Consider the following 16071-nt stretch of genomic DNA (forward strand, 5'->3'; position numbering starts at 1 on the left):
CTATTGGAATATAAATGGGGCCGCTAAGATAAACGTGGATATTAAGCTAAGAGAATTAGTTTCTGACTTAAATCCAGATTTTATTTGCATTGTAGAACCGAAAATACCTTGTTCTGAAGGTGTTATTGCGGGTCTTGGTTTAAGAGGTTTTGAAAATAAGACTATTCATAATTCCACTGTAGGATCCATTGGTAACATATGGATTCTTTGGAAGGATGTTTTTGACCAGCCTGAAGTAATAAATACTAGTAGGAAGGCCATTACAATAAAGGTTGATGGTGTTTTTATGTCTTTTGTTCATGCAAGCTATATTCAAGTTTTTCGTAGGAGGCTTTGGTAACAATTGAGTTTGCATGACTTGACGGTTCCTTGGTTGATTATGGGAGATTTTAACTGTGTTTTGCTTGGTGATGAGAAAAAAGGGGGTCATGAACCTAGAACTTCTTGTATAAATGAATTCAGTGATTGGATGGATGACAATAACTTGTTTGAAGCAGATTCGTTGGGTTGTAAACTGACTTGGACGAATGGGAAATCTGGTACAAGGCGTATTCTAAGCAAGTTGGATCGTGCTATTATTAATGAATCCTGGATAACAAAATTTGCGAATCGGAGGTGTAAAGCTCTTCCTAGGGAAGTTTCTGATCATTCGACTCTTTTTGGTTTTCCTTTTTTGGCTCCGAGACCGAAGCGTGCTCCTTTTAGAATTCAGAAGATGTGGTTTACTCACCCTGATTTTTTGAGAATGGTTGAAGCTTCTTGGAATGCTCCAGTCTATGTTAACCATGATATTATTTTTCCATTCAAGTTGAAGCGTTTGAAAGCAACAATGAAGTTGTGGAATAAAACGGTTTTTGGTAATGTGAATACTCGTTTTAAGCAAGCTCAACTTAAATTTGAGGTGGCTAGTAGAAATTCTGATGAGGACCCTCATGATGTTGCGAAGCTGAATGTTATGAAAAATGCCTTAGTGGCTGTACAAGATGTGAGAATGCAACAACATATCATGCTCAAGAAAAAGTCACGTAATAAATGGCTTTTGGAGGGCTCTAGTAATACTTCTTATTTCCATAGTACCATTAATATTCGTAGGAGTGCGAATACTATTTCAGAGCTGGTTTCTGAAGATGGTTTGACTATCAGTGATCCAGACCAAATTCGTGATCATGTGGTGTCCTATTATGAGGCTAAATTCAATGGCACGGACCTGCCAATTGATGAGAAGTTGTTTGAATATGATCATGCTTCTATTTCTGTTGAAGAGAACCAGATGTTAGATGCCATTCCTTCACTGGAGGAGATTAAAACTGCGTTTTTTGATTTAGGAGCGGATAGTGCTCCAGGGCCGGATGGTTTTTCAGGGTGCTTTTACAGACACTGTTAGGACCTTATTAACCAGGATTTATTCAAGGATATTACCTTTTGCTGGACTACTAAATCAATTCCTAATGGGGAAAATTCTAGTCTCATTCTCTTGCTTGCAAAGGTTCGAGGTGCTGATAGCTTAAGAAAATTTAGACATATTGGTCTAAGTAATTTGTTCTTTAAGATTTTCACAAAAATTCTGGCGACAAGACTTGGTAAGGTCTTGGGTAGTTTGGTTTCTGAGGAGCAGGTGGCTTTTATGAAAGGAAGGAATATTCATGAAAACATCACTTGGCGTCGGAGATGGTTAATGAGTTGCATATAAAATGTAAAGATGGTAACTTGGGTCTTAAGCTTGATATTTCTCAAGCTTTTGATACAGTGAGCTGGTCTTTCGTTTTGGAGGTGTTTAGAAGGTATGGTTTTTCAGAAGATTGGTGTTCTTGGATCCATAATATTCTGAAATTTGCTCGTATTTCAATTTTGCTAAGTGGTAGCCCTGAAGGTTTTTTCAAGATCACTAGGGGTTTGCGTCAAGGAGATCCTCTATCGCTTCTTATATTTATATTGATAGAAGATGTTCTTAGTAGAAACATCATTAAACTCTTTCAAAACAAAGACATGACTCATATTGTAAGGCATAATGGCATTGCTCCAACTCATTTATTCTGTGTTGATGATATTATGATTTTTTGCAAGGGTAATATGAAGAGTGTGAGAAATTTGGTGAAACTTCTTGAAGTTTATCAATGTGCTTCTGGTCAGCGAGTTTGTGGAGAGAAGAGCAAGATTTACTATGGTGGGGGGTCTTTAAGTAGGCGCCAAGCCATTGATGATTTCTTGGGCATGAGCATTACTAATTTTCCGGATCGTTATTTGGGGGTTAAGGTATTGCCAGGGGTGGTGAAGTATAGGCACATCAGCAACGTTGTGGACAAGCTTAAGGAGCAACTTTCAGTTATGAAAGGAAAAATGCTATCTTTTCAAAATAGGGTGGTGCTCATTAAATCAGTTTTTTCTAGCTACTCTATTCACAACATGGCTGTGTATAAGTGGCCAGTGAAATTTATTCAACAATGTGATCGTGCTATTCGCAATTTTCTTTGGTCGGGAGATTCGAATCTTTCAAGATATTTTGTGGTAGGGTATGACAAAATTTGTATTCCGGTGAAAGAAGGTGGCCTTGGGCTTTGTAGTCTGAAAACTATGAACCAGGCTTTGCTTATGAAGCTTTGGTGGAACATAAAATCTTCAGGTAAAAATTGGGCTCGTTTCTTAGAGTCTAAATTTACTTGCAGGGATGGACGTATCAAGGTTGCTGGGGTCAAATCTTCGATTCTGCCTGGAATTCGATGGGTTCATAATGATGTGGTTCGCAATAATAAATGCATAATTGGAGACAGAAGGAGCACTTCTCTATTTTTTGATGTTTGGTATGGAGTCACTACCTTGGATGATGTGTTAGGTCGTTATGATTTGGATAGAGGGGCTTGTGTTAGTGATATTATTCAGTAGGACGAATGGATGTTGCAAGGAGTTCATCTGCATGACTTGACTTCTGCGGGTGTCGTTAGGGAGCAGCTTCCGAGGATTCAAGGTGGCCCGGACAAGAAGATTTGTATGCCTGACTTAAGAGGAAAATTCTCAATCAAATCGGCTGGGGAACTGATTAGGATAAAATATCCAACTATGGCGGAAGCAAACTTGTTATGGAGGAGTGTGGTTCACCCTTCGCTTGCAGCTCAAAACTGAAAATTTGTCCGTGGTGCGTGTGCAACATTAGACAAGGTTCGCAGCAGGTTCAAGATTTTCCTAGCATCTAAGTGTTGCGTTTGTCAAAACGATGAAGAGTCCCTGGATCATATTTTATGGCAGTGCAGATTTACGAAACAGGCTTGGAATTGGATTTCAGGTATTTTCAAACTTACACCTCATTATAACTTGATAGCTTCTAACAAGGCAGCGAAAGGGTGTAGTAGAATGGTAAAAGATCTATGGTTAATCTCCAATTTGGTGTTGCTTTCAGAACTGTGGTATCAACGGAACAAGATGGTGTACGAAAAGAAGAAGCCTTGCTGGAACTTATTCAGAAAACGAGTGTTTAATCTTATTCATGAATACTCGGCTAGAATGAGGGGCTTTATGTTCAACAATGTAGAAGACCTGCAGATTTTGAATTTTTTCAGAGTTAAATGTGAAGGGTGAAAGTTTTGGAACCTGTTGAGTGTTTCTGGTATGCGCCAATGCATAATGAACTCTTGCTATGTTGCGACGGTGCCTCTAGAGGCAATCCAGGGGTGGCAGGAGCAGGTGTTGTGGCTAGAAATGCTGATTGCGAAGTAGTGGGGCGATGTGTGTTGGTCTTGGAGTTATTTCGAATTACATGGCGGAATTGTATGGGATTCTTATTGGCTTGGAATGGGCAGTTCAATGGGGATATAGAAACATATTGGTTCGTACTGATTCGTCTAGTGTGATAACAGCCTTGGAGGAGGATAATGTTCCTTGGTTTGCTCAACAAAGATGGACCGATGCAAAAGGCATGTTTGATTCTATTAAGTTTGTGTACACATACCGTGAGGAAAATTTTGCAGCTGATAAGATGGCAAAGAGCGGTTGCTTATTGAACAACGATGTGAGGCTAAATTTTGTCGGACGTCCTGTGTTATTAAATTCAATAGAATTTCCAAATGTTTCTTATTTTTGTTTTAAATAGTTTTTTTGAGTTTTTGGGATTGATGTGACCTCTTTTCTCATGAATTATCTTGTATATAATTTTTTTATTTTAATACGTCTTTTGACTTATCAAAAAAAAATGGATTTGTTATTATCATTCTTTAACGAATCTCCTAGCTTGTATATCCCAGTACTACGTAGTATTATTAAATTTAAGCTTTTCAAAGCTTTTTGAAGTCTTCTGGAGCTTTTTAGAGTTTCACAGAGCTCTTTCAGGGCTCTTTAGTATTTTTAGGGTTTTTCATCCAAAGATAATCTTCATTATTGTCGGGAATTTTGTTAGTATCATTCATTATAAAGTATTAAATAACTTTCAGTTGGCTTTAACGAATCACCGGACTAGTACATACTAGTGCTACGAAATATAATTAACTGAAAGCTTTTTCAGAGCTTTTTAGAGTTTTTCAGAGCTCTTTAGATTTTTCAGAGCTCTTTAGATATTTTAGGGCTTTTCAGAGTTTTCAGGGTTTTTTAGAGTTTTCAAGGCTTTTTAGAGAACATTCGAAGTTGATCTTCACTATTGTAGGGATTCCTTATTTTCATTCTTTAAAGAATCTCCTAGCTTGTAGATCCCAGTGCTATGGAGTATTATTAAATTAAGCTTTTCAAAGCTTTTTGGAGTCTTCCTGAGCTTTTTAGAGTTTCTCAGAGGTCTTTTAGGGCTCTTTAGTGTTTTTAGGATTTTTAGGAAACATCCAAAGATAATCTTCATTATTGTAGGGAATTTTGTTAGTATCATTCATTATAAAGAATTAAGTTACTTTCAGTTGGCTTTAACGAATCACATGTCTAGTATGTACTAGTGCTACAAAATATAATTAACTTCAAGATTTTTCAGAGCTTTTTAGAGTTTTTCAGATCTCTTTAGATATTTTAGGGCATTTTAGAGTTTTCAGGTTTTTTTAGAGTTTTCAAGGCTTTTTAGAGAACATTCAAAGTTGATCTTCACTATTGTAGGAATTTGTTATTATCAATATTTAACGAATCTCCTAGCTTGTAGATCCCAGTACTTAGGAGTATTATTAAATTTAAGCTTTTCAAAGCTTTTTGGAGTCTTCTTGAGCTTTTTAGAGTTTCTCAGAGGTCTTTCAGGGCTCTTTAGTGTTTTTGGGATTTTTAGTAAACATCCAAAGATAATCTTCATTATTGTAGCGAATTTTGTTAGTATCATTCTTTATTTATAAAGAATTATGTTACTTTCAGTTGGCTTTAATGATCCCTTGGCTAGAAGATACTAGTGCTACGAAATATAATTAACTTAAAACTTTTTCAGAGCTTTTTACAGTTTTTCAGAGCTCTTTAGATATTTTAGGGCTTTTTAGAGTTTTTCAGGTTTTTTTTAGAGTTTTCAAGGCTTTTTAGAGAACATTCAAAATTGATCTTCACTATTGTACGGATTTGCTATTATCATTCTTTAACAAATATCCTATCTTGTAGATCCCAGTGCTACGGAGTTCAATTAAATTTAAGCTGTTAAAAGCTTTTTGGAGTCTTCCTGAGCTTTTTAGAGTTTCCCAGAGCTCTTTCAGGCTCTTTAGGGTTTATAGGAAACATTCAAAGATAATCTTTATTATTGTAGGGAATTTTTTTAGGATCATTCTTTATAAAAAATTAAGTTACTTTCAGTTGGCTTAAACGAATCCCCTGGTTAGTAGATACTAGTGCTACGAAATATAATTAACTTAAAGCTTTTTCAGAGCTTTTTAGAGTTTTTCAGAGCTCTTTAGATTTTTATGAGCTCTTTAGATATTTTAGGGCTTTTTAGAGTTTTCAGGGTTTTTTTTAGAGTTTTTAAGGCTTTTTAGAGAACATTCAAATTTGATCTTCACTATTGTAGGGATTTGTTATTATTATTGTTTAACGAATCTCGTATCTTGTAGATCCCAGTGCTACGGAGTATAATTAAATTTAAGATTTTCAAAGCTTTTTGGAGTCTTCCTGAGCTTTTTAGAGTTTCTCCGAGCTCTTTCAGGGCTCTTTAGTGGTTTTAGGATTTCTAGGAAACATTCAAAGATAATCTTCATTATTGTATGGAATTTTGTTAGTATCATTCTTTATAAAGAATTAAGTTACTTTCAGTTGGCTTTAACGGATCACCTGGCTAGTACATACTAGTGCTACGAAATATAATTAAAGCTTTTTCAGAGCTTTTTAAAGTTTTTCAGAGCTCTTTAGATTTTTCAGATCTCTTTAGATATTTTAGGGCTTTTTAGAGTTTTCAGGGTTTTTAGAGTTTTCAAGGCTTTTTAGAGAACATTTAAAGTTGATCTTCACTATTGTGGGGATTTGTTATTATCATTCTTTAACGAATCTCCTAGCTTGTAGATCCCAGTGCTACGGAGTATTATTAAATTTAAGCTTTTCAAAGCTTTTTGGAGTCTTCCTGAGCTTTTTAGAGTTTCACAGAGGTCTTTCAGGGCTCTTTAGTGTTTTTAGGGCTTTTAGGAAACATCCAAAGATAATATTCATTATTGTAGGGAATTTTGTTAGTATCATTCATTATAAAGTATTAAGTTACTTTCAGTTGGCTTTAAAGAATCCCCTGGCTAGTACATACTAGTGCTACGAAATATAATTAACTTAAAGCTTTTTCAGAGCTTTTTAGAGTTTTTCAGAGCTCTTTTGATTTTTCAGAGCTCTTTAGATATTTTAGAGCTTTTTAGAGTTTTCAGGGTTTTTTTAGAGTTTTCAAGGATTTTTAGAGAACATTCAAAGTTGATCTTCACTATTGTAGGGATTTGTTTGAAGAAACACTAAGTAAAAAAATTTCTCTCTCCTAAAATTTTGCCCTGGCGATTTTTTGAGAACTTTTTTTGATTCACGTGGATTTTTGGATTCATGATGGATCAATCTCATACTATGGTAATCACAAATCATGGAGACAGTAACAAATCTTATGCTGATGCTTTTTAACAAAGAAAAACCATACAGCCAGCGTTTGTTGATGTCGCTTCTTTGTCAAACCCTAGTTTAATTGAGGGTGAACCCGCTCTGGAGATCCCAACGGAATTCTTCGAACAAGGATGCCAACAATTTCAACACAGTTTCATTGCTCGTATGGACTACACAGGCTTGAAGTTTAATGAGATGAAACAAAACCTAGAGGCTCAGTGGAAATTTACTGCTAAGTTTGTTCCCATGACTAAGGGTTTCTTTATTATTATGCTCAGTTCGAAGGAAGATAAGGAAAAATACGTAAAACCAAATGGTTCATCAATGAACATATGCTTCATTTAATAGACTGGTATCCAAGCTTCAATCCTGAGAAGCAAGCTACATCCCATGCAACTGTTTCGGTTCGTTTTCCTAGGTTACCAGTTGAGCTGTGTACTGAAAAAACAATTTTATCCATGGGGAAAGTGCTCGGAACTCCAATCGTGGTTGATCAAAAAACCCTAGATTTGGATTTTGGTTACTTTGCAGGAGTTCTAGTTAACATTGGTTTTTGTAAACACATTCCTGAGAGGATTAGAATTAAGTAAGGAGGAAAAAGCTTTTGGCAGTATTTGGACATCCCAAAAATCCCAAAATTTTGTTTTCACTGTAACATTATTGGCCATCATGAGAAGGAGTGCAAAAAGAAGCCAGCGGATAAAACTGTTCATAACAATGAGCCAGCACAGGATAACTCAACTTCTTCTCAAGCTTGGTAAGAAGTACAACGCAAGAGAAAGAGTCGTAAAGAGAAGAATTCTGGAACTTCTCAAGGTTTGCATGAGGGGAATGCTGGTAGTATGGAGAAAACTACTCAGCTTGAGGAGGAAGTTTCTCGTTCTGAGGCTGAGTTTAATGCAGCAGCAGCTAAGCTAGAAAGAGCAAAGCAAGCTGCAGGACAATTTAGCTTTGGTGAATGAGACTGAGTTAGAGAGAACCAGCGCCTTAGTAACTATGTTAGGTGCTTCTGATGAATTGGAAATAACTAATCACAATGCGCGTGATAAGAATGATCTTCTACCCCTTTGCAGGTTTTAGATGGTAGTCATGCTTTGATGAATCCTTCTATTGCTTCAGAAACATCAAATACTGATGCTAATGAGAATGTTGTTAACATAGTTGCTTCGCAGGAGCATATTGTTGAACAATTAAATTCTTCTTCAGTATTCCAGACGATAACTGAAAGGGAAGTGGTTATTTCTCCCAATAAATTCAACGTGCTTTCAGATGAGCTGGGTTTGAATACTTCAACTAATGAACTGGAAGACGCTATTGGGGAGAGTTCGTCAGATGAATCCATCAATGTGAAAGGTAATCAATGGGGTGGAATTTCATTGGATAAGCCTAAAAACTAAGGAAACTCGCGAAGCTCGTTGTGATGCTGTGAACAATAATGCTGAAAAAGACAAGCCAGTTGATAAATCCTCTTCTGAATCGGAATGGGAAACTAATGACTTAGGCATAAAGGTGAAGAAAGGTGTTTCTCCGGTTGTAACTAGGATTTATAAGCCTAGTAAGAAATTGGTTTCTACTTCTCAGCTAGCTAATACTACTCAAACTGGTTTTTAATGCGTACAATCTATTGGAATATAAATGGGGCCGCTAAGATAAACGTGGATATTAAGCTAAGAGAATTAGTTTCTGACTTAAATCCAGATTTTATTTGCATTGTAGAACCGAAAATACCTTGTTCTGAAGGTGTTATTGCGGGTCTTGGTTTAAGAGGTTTTGAAAATAAGACTATTCATAATTCCACTGTAGGATCCATTGGTAACATATGGATTCTTTGGAAGGATGTTTTTGACCAGCCTGAAGTAATAAATACTAGTAGGAAGGCCATTACAATAAAGGTTGATGGTGTTTTTATGTCTTTTGTTCATGCAAGCTATATTCAAGTTTTTCGTAGGAGGCTTTGGTAACAATTGAGTTTGCATGACTTGACGGTTCCTTGGTTGATTATGGGAGATTTTAACTGTGTTTTGCTTGGTGATGAGAAAAAAGGGGGTCATGAACCTAGAACTTCTTGTATAAATGAATTCAGTGATTGGATGGATGACAATAACTTGTTTGAAGCAGATTCGTTGGGTTGTAAACTGACTTGGACGAATGGGAAATCTGGTACAAGGCGTATTCTAAGCAAGTTGGATCGTGCTATTATTAATGAATCCTGGATAACAAAATTTGCGAATCGGAGGTGTAAAGCTCTTCCTAGGGAAGTTTCTGATCATTCGACTCTTTTTGGTTTTCCTTTTTTGGCTCCGAGACCGAAGCGTGCTCCTTTTAGAATTCAGAAGATGTGGTTTACTCACCCTGATTTTTTGAGAATGGTTGAAGATTCTTGGAATGCTCCAGTCTATGTTAACCATGATACTATTTTTCCATTCAAGTTGAAGCGTTTGAAAGCAACAATGAAGTTGTGGAATAAAACGGTTTTTGGTAATGTGAATACTCGTTTTAAGCAAGCTCAACTTAAATTTGAGGTGGCTAGTAGAAATTCTGATGAGGACCCTCATGATGTTGCGAAGCTGAATGTTATGAAAAATGCCTTAGTGGCTGTACAAGATGTGAGAATGCAACAACATATCATGCTCAAGAAAAAGTCACGTAATAAATGGCTTTTGGAGGGCTCTAGTAATACTTCTTATTTCCATAGTACCATTAATATTCGTAGGAGTGCGAATACTATTTCAGAGCTGGTTTCTGAAGATGGTTTGACTATCAGTGATCCAGACCAAATTCGTGATCATGTGGTGTCCTATTATGAGGCTAAATTCAATGGCACGGACCTGCCAATTGATGAGAAGTTGTTTGAATATGATCATGCTTCTATTTCTGTTGAAGAGAACCAGATGTTAGATGCCATTCCTTCACTGGAGGAGATTAAAACTGCGTTTTTTAATTTAGGAGCGGATAGTGCTCCAGGGCCGGATGGTTTTTCAGGGTGCTTTTACAGACACTGTTAGAAACATCATTAAACTATTTCAAAACAAAGACATGACTCATATTGTAAGGCATAATGGCATTGCTCCAACTCATTTATTCTTTGCTGATGATATTATGATTTTTTGCAAGCGTAATATGAAGAGTGTGAGAAATTTGGTGAAACTTCTTGAAGTTTATCAATGTGCTTCTGGTCAGCGAGTTTGTGGAGAGAAGAGAAAGATTTACTATGGTGGGGGGTCTTTAAGTAGGCGCCAAGCCATTGATGATTTCTTGGGCATGAGCATTACTAATTTTCCGGATCGTTATTTGGGGGTTAAGGTATTGCCAGGGGTGGTGAAGTATAGGCACCTCAGCAACGTTGTGGACAAGCTTAAGGAGCAACTTTCAGTTATGAAAGGAAAAATGCTATCTTTTCAAAATAGGGTGGTGCTCATTAAATCAGTTTTTTCTAGCTACTCTATTCACAACATGGCTGTGTATAAGTGGCCAGTGAAATTTATTCAACAATGTGATCGTGTTATTCGCAATTTTCTTTGGTCGGGAGATTCGAATCTTTCAAGATCTTTTGTGGTAGGGTATGACAAAATTTGTAGTCCGGTGAAAGAAGGTGGCCTTGGGCTTTGTAGTCTGAAAACTATGAACCAGGCTTTGCTTATGAAGCTTTGGTGGAACATAAAATCTTCAGGTAAAAATTGGGCTCGTTTCTTAGAGTCTAAATTTACTTGCAGGGATGGACGTATCAAGGTTGCTGGGGTCAAATCTTCGATTCTGCCTGGAATTCGATGGGTTCATAATGATGTGGTTCGCAATAATAAATGCATAATTTGAGACGGAAGGAGCACTTCTCTATTTTTTGATGTTTGGTATGGAGTCACTACCTTGGCTGATGTGTTAGGTCGTTCTGATTTGGATAGAGGGGCTTGTGTTAGTGATATTATTCAGCAGGACGAATGGATATTGCAAGGAGTTCATCTTCATGACTTGACTTCTGCGGGTGTCGTTAGGGAGCAACTTCCGAGGATTCAAGGTGGCCCGGACAAGAAGATTTGGATACCTGACTTAAGAGGAAAATTCTCAATCAAATCGGCTGGGGAACTGATTAGGATAAAATATCCAACTATGGCGGAAGCAAACTTGTTATGGAGGAGTGTGGTTCACCCTTCGCTTGCAGCTCAAAACTGAAAATTTGTTCGTGGTGCGTGTGCAACATTAGACAAGGTTCGCAGCAGGTTCAAGATTTTCCTAGCATCTAAGTGTTGCGTTTGTCAAAACGATGAAGAGTCCCTGGATCATATTTTATGGCAGTGCAGATTTACGAAACAGGCTTGGAATTGGATTTCAGGTATTTTCAAACTTACACCTCATTATAACTTGATAGCTTCTAACAAGGCAGCGAAAGGGTGTAGTAGAATGGTAAAAGATTTATGGTTAATCTCCAATTTGGTGTTGCGTTCAGAACTGTGGTATCAGCGGAACAAGATGGTGTACGAAAAGAAGAAGCCTTGCTGGAACTTATTCAGAAAACGAGTTTTTAATCTTATTCATGAATACTCGGCTAGAATGAGGGGCTTTATGTTCAACAATGTAGAAGACCTGCAGATTTTGAATTTTTTCAGAGTTAAATGCCGAAGGGTGAAAGTTTTGGAACCTGTTGAGTGTTTCTGGTATGCGCCAATGCATAATGAACTCTTGCTATGTTGCGACGGTGCCTCTAGAGGCAATCCAGGGGTGGCAGGAGCAGGTATTGTGGCTAGAAATGCTGATTGCGAAGTAGTGGGGGCGATGTGTGTTGGTCCTGGAGTTATTTCGAATAACATGGCGGAATTGTATGGGATTCTTATTGGCTTGGAATGGGCAGTTCAATGGGGATATAGAAACATATTGGTTCGTACTGATTCGTCTAGTGTGATAACATCCTTGGAGGAGGATAATGTTCCTTGGTTTGCTCAACAAAGATGGACCGATGCAAAAGGCATGTTTGATTCTATTAAGTTTGTGTACACGTACCGTGAGGCAAATTTTGCAGCTGATAAGATGGCAAAGAGCGGTTGTTTATTGAACAACGGTGTGAGGCTAAATTTTGTCGGACGTCCTGTGTTATTAAATTCAATAGAATTTCCAAATGTTTCTTATTTTTGTTTTAAATAGTTTTTTTGAGTTTTTGGGATTGCTGTGACCTCTTTTCTCATGAATTATCTTGTATATAATTTTTTTATTTTAATACATCTTTTGACTTATCAAAAAAAAATGGATTTGTTATTATCATTCTTTAACGAATCTCCTAGCTTGTATATCCTAGTACTACGTAGTATTATTAAATTTAAGCTTTTCAAAGCTTTTTGAAGTCTTCCGGAGCTTTTTAGAGTTTCACAGAGCTCTTTCAGGGCTCTTTAGTGTTTTTAGGGTTTTTCATCCAAAGATAATCTTAATTATTGTCGGGAATTTTGTTAGTATCATTCATTATAAAGTATTAAATAACTTTCAGTTGGCTTTAACGAATCACCGGACTAGTACATACTAGTGCTACGAAATATAATTAACTTAAAGCTTTTTCAGAGCTTTTTAGAGTTTTTCAGAGCTCTTTAGATTTTTCAGAGCTCTTTAGATATTTTAGGGCTTTTCAGAGTTTTCAGGGTTTTTTAGAGTTTTCAAGGCTTTTTAGAGAACATTCAAAGTTGATCTTCACTATTGTAGGGATTCCTTATTTTCATTCTTTAAAGAATCTCCTAGCTTGTAGATCCCAGTGCTACGGAGTATTATTAAATTAAGACTTTCAAAGCTTTTTGGAGTCTTCCTGAGCTTTTTAGAGTTTCTCAGAGGTCTTTTAGGGCTCTTTAGTGTTTTTAGGATTTTTAGGAAACATCCAAAGATAATCGTCATTATTGTAGGGAATTTTGTTAGTATCATTCATTATAAAGAATTAAGTTACTTTCTGTTGGCTTTAACGAATCACATGGCTAATATGTACTAGTGCTACGAAATATAATTAACTTCAAGCTTTTTCAGAGCTTTTTAGAGTTTTACAGAGCTCTTTAGATATTTTAGGGCATTTTAGAGTTTTCAAGGTTTTTTAGAGTTTTCAAGGCTTTTTAGAGAACATTCAAAGTTGATCTTCACTATTGTAGGGATTTGTTATTATCAATCTTTAACGAATCTCCTAGCTTGTAGATCCCAGTACTAGGAGTATTACTAAATTTAAGCTTTTCAAAGCTTTTTGGAGTCTTCTTGAGCTTTTTAGAGTTTCTCAGAGGTCTTTCAGGGCTCTTTAGTGTTTTTGGGATTTTTAGTAAACATCCAAAGATAATCTTCATTATTGTAGCGAATTTTGTTAGTATCATTCTTTATAAAGAATTATGTTACTTTCAGTTGGCTTTAACGATCCCTTGGCTAGAAGATACTAGTGCTACGAAATATAATTAACTTAAAGCTTTTTCAGAGCTTTTTAGAGTTTTTCAGAGCTCTTTAGATATTTTAGGGCTTTTTAGAGTTTTCATAGTTTTTTAGAGTTTTCAACGCTTTTTAGAGAACATTCAAAGTTGATCTTCACTATTGTCGGGATTTGTTATTATCATTATTTAACGAATCTCCTAGCTTGTAGATCCCAGTGCTACGGAGTATAATTAAATTTAAGCTTTTCAAAGCCTTTTGGAGTCTTCCTGAGCTTTTTAGAGTTTCTCATAGCTCTTTCAGGGCTCTTTAGTGATTTTATGGTTTTTAGGAAAAATTCAAAGATAATCTTCATTATTGTAGGAAATTTTGTTAGTATCATTCTTTATAAAGAATTAAGTTACTTTCAGTTGGCTTTAACGAATCCCCTGGCTAGTAGATACTAGCGCTACGAAATATAATTAACTTAAAGGTTTTTTCAGAGCTTTTTAGAGTTTTTCATAGATCTTTTGATTTTTCAGAGCTCTTTAGATATTTTAGGGATTTTTAGAGTTTTCAGGGTTTTTTAAAGTTTTCAAGGCTTTTTAGAGAACATTCAAAGTTGATCTTTACTATTGTAGGGATTTGTTATTATCACTATTTAACGAATATCCTAGCTTGTAGATCCCAATGCTACAGAGTATTATTAAATTTAAGCTTTTCAAAGCTTATTGGAGTCTTCCTGAGCTTTTTAGAGTTTCTCCGAGCTCTTTCGAGGCTCTTTAGTGTTTTTAGGTTTGTAGGAAACATCCAAAGATAATATTCATTATTGTAGGGAATTTTGTTAGTATCATTCTTTATAAAGAATTATGTTAGTTTCAGTTGGCTTTAACGAATCCCTTGGCTAGTAGATACTAGTGCTACGAAATATAATTAACTTAAAGCTTTTTCAGAGCTTTTTAGAGTTTTTCAGAGCTCTTTAGATTTTCAGAGCTCTTTAGATATTTTAGGGATTTTTAGAGTTTTCAGGTTTTTTAGAGTTTTCAACGCTTTTTAGAGAACATTCAAAGTTGATCTTCACTATTGTAGGGATTTGTCATTATCATTCTTAATCGAATCTCCTAGCTTGTAGATCCCAGTGCTACGGAGTATTATTAAATTTAGGCTTTTCAAAGCTTTTTGGAGTCTTCTTGAGCTTTTTAGAGTTTCTCAGAGGTCTTTCAGGGCTCTTTAGTGTTTTTGGGATTTTTAGTAAACATCCAAAGATAATCTTCATTATTGTAGCGAATTTTGTTAGTATCATTCTTTATAAAGAATTATGTTACTTTCAGTTGGCTTTAACGATCCCTTGGCTAGAAGATACTAGTGCTACGAAATATAATTAACTTAAAGCTTTTTCAGAGCTTTTTAGAGTTTTTCAGAGCTCTTTAGATATTTTAGGGCTTTTTAGAGTTTTCATAGTTTTTTAGAGTTTTCAACGCTTTTTAGAGAACATTCAAAGTTGATCTTCACTATTGTCGGGATTTGTTATTATCATTATTTAACGAATCTCCTAGCTTGTAGATCCCAGTGCTACGGAGTATAATTAAATTTAAGCTTTTCAAAGCCTTTTGGAGTCTTCCTGAGCTTTTTAGAGTTTCTCATAGCTCTTTCAGGGCTCTTTAGTGATTTTATGGTTTTTAGGAAAAATTCAAAGATAATCTTCATTATTGTAGGAAATTTTGTTAGTATCATTCTTTATAAAGAATTAAGTTACTTTCAGTTGGCTTTAACGAATCCCCTGGCTAGTAGATACTAGCGCTACGAAATATAATTAACTTAAAGGTTTTTTCAGAGCTTTTTAGAGTTTTTCATAGATCTTTTGATTTTTCAGAGCTCTTTAGATATTTTAGGGATTTTTAGAGTTTTCAGGGTTTTTTAAAGTTTTCAAGGCTTTTTAGAGAACATTCAAAGTTGATCTTTACTATTGTAGGGATTTGTTATTATCACTATTTAACGAATATCCTAGCTTGTAGATCCCAATGCTACAGAGTATTATTAAATTTAAGCTTTTCAAAGCTTATTGGAGTCTTCCTGAGCTTTTTAGAGTTTCTCCGAGCTCTTTCGAGGCTCTTTAGTGTTTTTAGGTTTGTAGGAAACATCCAAAGATAATATTCATTATTGTAGGGAATTTTGTTAGTATCATTCTTTATAAAGAATTATGTTAGTTTCAGTTGGCTTTAACGAATCCCTTGGCTAGTAGATACTAGTGCTACGAAATATAATTAACTTAAAGCTTTTTCAGAGCTTTTTAGAGTTTTTCAGAGCTCTTTAGATTTTCAGAGCTCTTTAGATATTTTAGGGATTTTTAGAGTTTTCAGGTTTTTTAGAGTTTTCAACGCTTTTTAGAGAACATTCAAAGTTGATCTTCACTATTGTAGGGATTTGTCATTATCATTCTTAATCGAATCTCCTAGCTTGTAGATCCCAGTGCTACGGAGTATTATTAAATTTAGGCTTTTCAAAGCTTTTTGGAGTCTTCTTGAGCTTAATAGAGTTTCTCGGAAGTCTTTTAGGAATCTTTAGTTTTTAGGGTTTTTAGGAAACATTCAAAGATAATCTTCATTATTGTAGAGAATTTTGTTAGTATCATTCTTTGTAAAGAATTAAGTTACTTTTAGTTGGTTTTAACGAATCCCCTGGCTACAACATACTAGTGCTACGAAATATAATTAACTTAAAGCTTTT

General features: G+C 35.6%; 3 protein-coding genes across 3 annotated transcripts; all 3 read left to right on the forward strand.

The window, feature by feature from the left end:
• Positions 1 to 745: 745 nt before the first annotated feature.
• On the forward strand, positions 746 to 1384 carry LOC113341879. The gene has a single exon (XM_026586593.1). It carries the CDS (start codon positions 746 to 748, stop codon positions 1382 to 1384), a length of 639 nt encoding a protein of 212 aa, XP_026442378.1.
• Positions 1385 to 1668: 284 nt separating this feature from the next.
• On the forward strand, positions 1669 to 2880 carry LOC113341880. The gene is made up of 2 exons (XM_026586594.1): positions 1669 to 1998; positions 2065 to 2880. Exons 1-2 carry the CDS (start codon positions 1669 to 1671, stop codon positions 2878 to 2880), a joined length of 1146 nt encoding a protein of 381 aa, XP_026442379.1.
• A 6113-nt stretch (positions 2881 to 8993) lies between these two features.
• On the forward strand, positions 8994 to 9998 carry LOC113341881. The gene is made up of 2 exons (XM_026586595.1): positions 8994 to 9231; positions 9370 to 9998. Exons 1-2 carry the CDS (start codon positions 8994 to 8996, stop codon positions 9996 to 9998), a joined length of 867 nt encoding a protein of 288 aa, XP_026442380.1.
• The last annotated feature ends 6073 nt before the right edge of the window (positions 9999 to 16071 follow it).

The sequence above is a fragment of the Papaver somniferum genome, unplaced genomic scaffold (assembly GCF_003573695.1).
Source record: "Papaver somniferum cultivar HN1 unplaced genomic scaffold, ASM357369v1 unplaced-scaffold_32, whole genome shotgun sequence".
Lineage (NCBI taxonomy): Eukaryota > Viridiplantae > Streptophyta > Magnoliopsida > Ranunculales > Papaveraceae > Papaver > Papaver somniferum.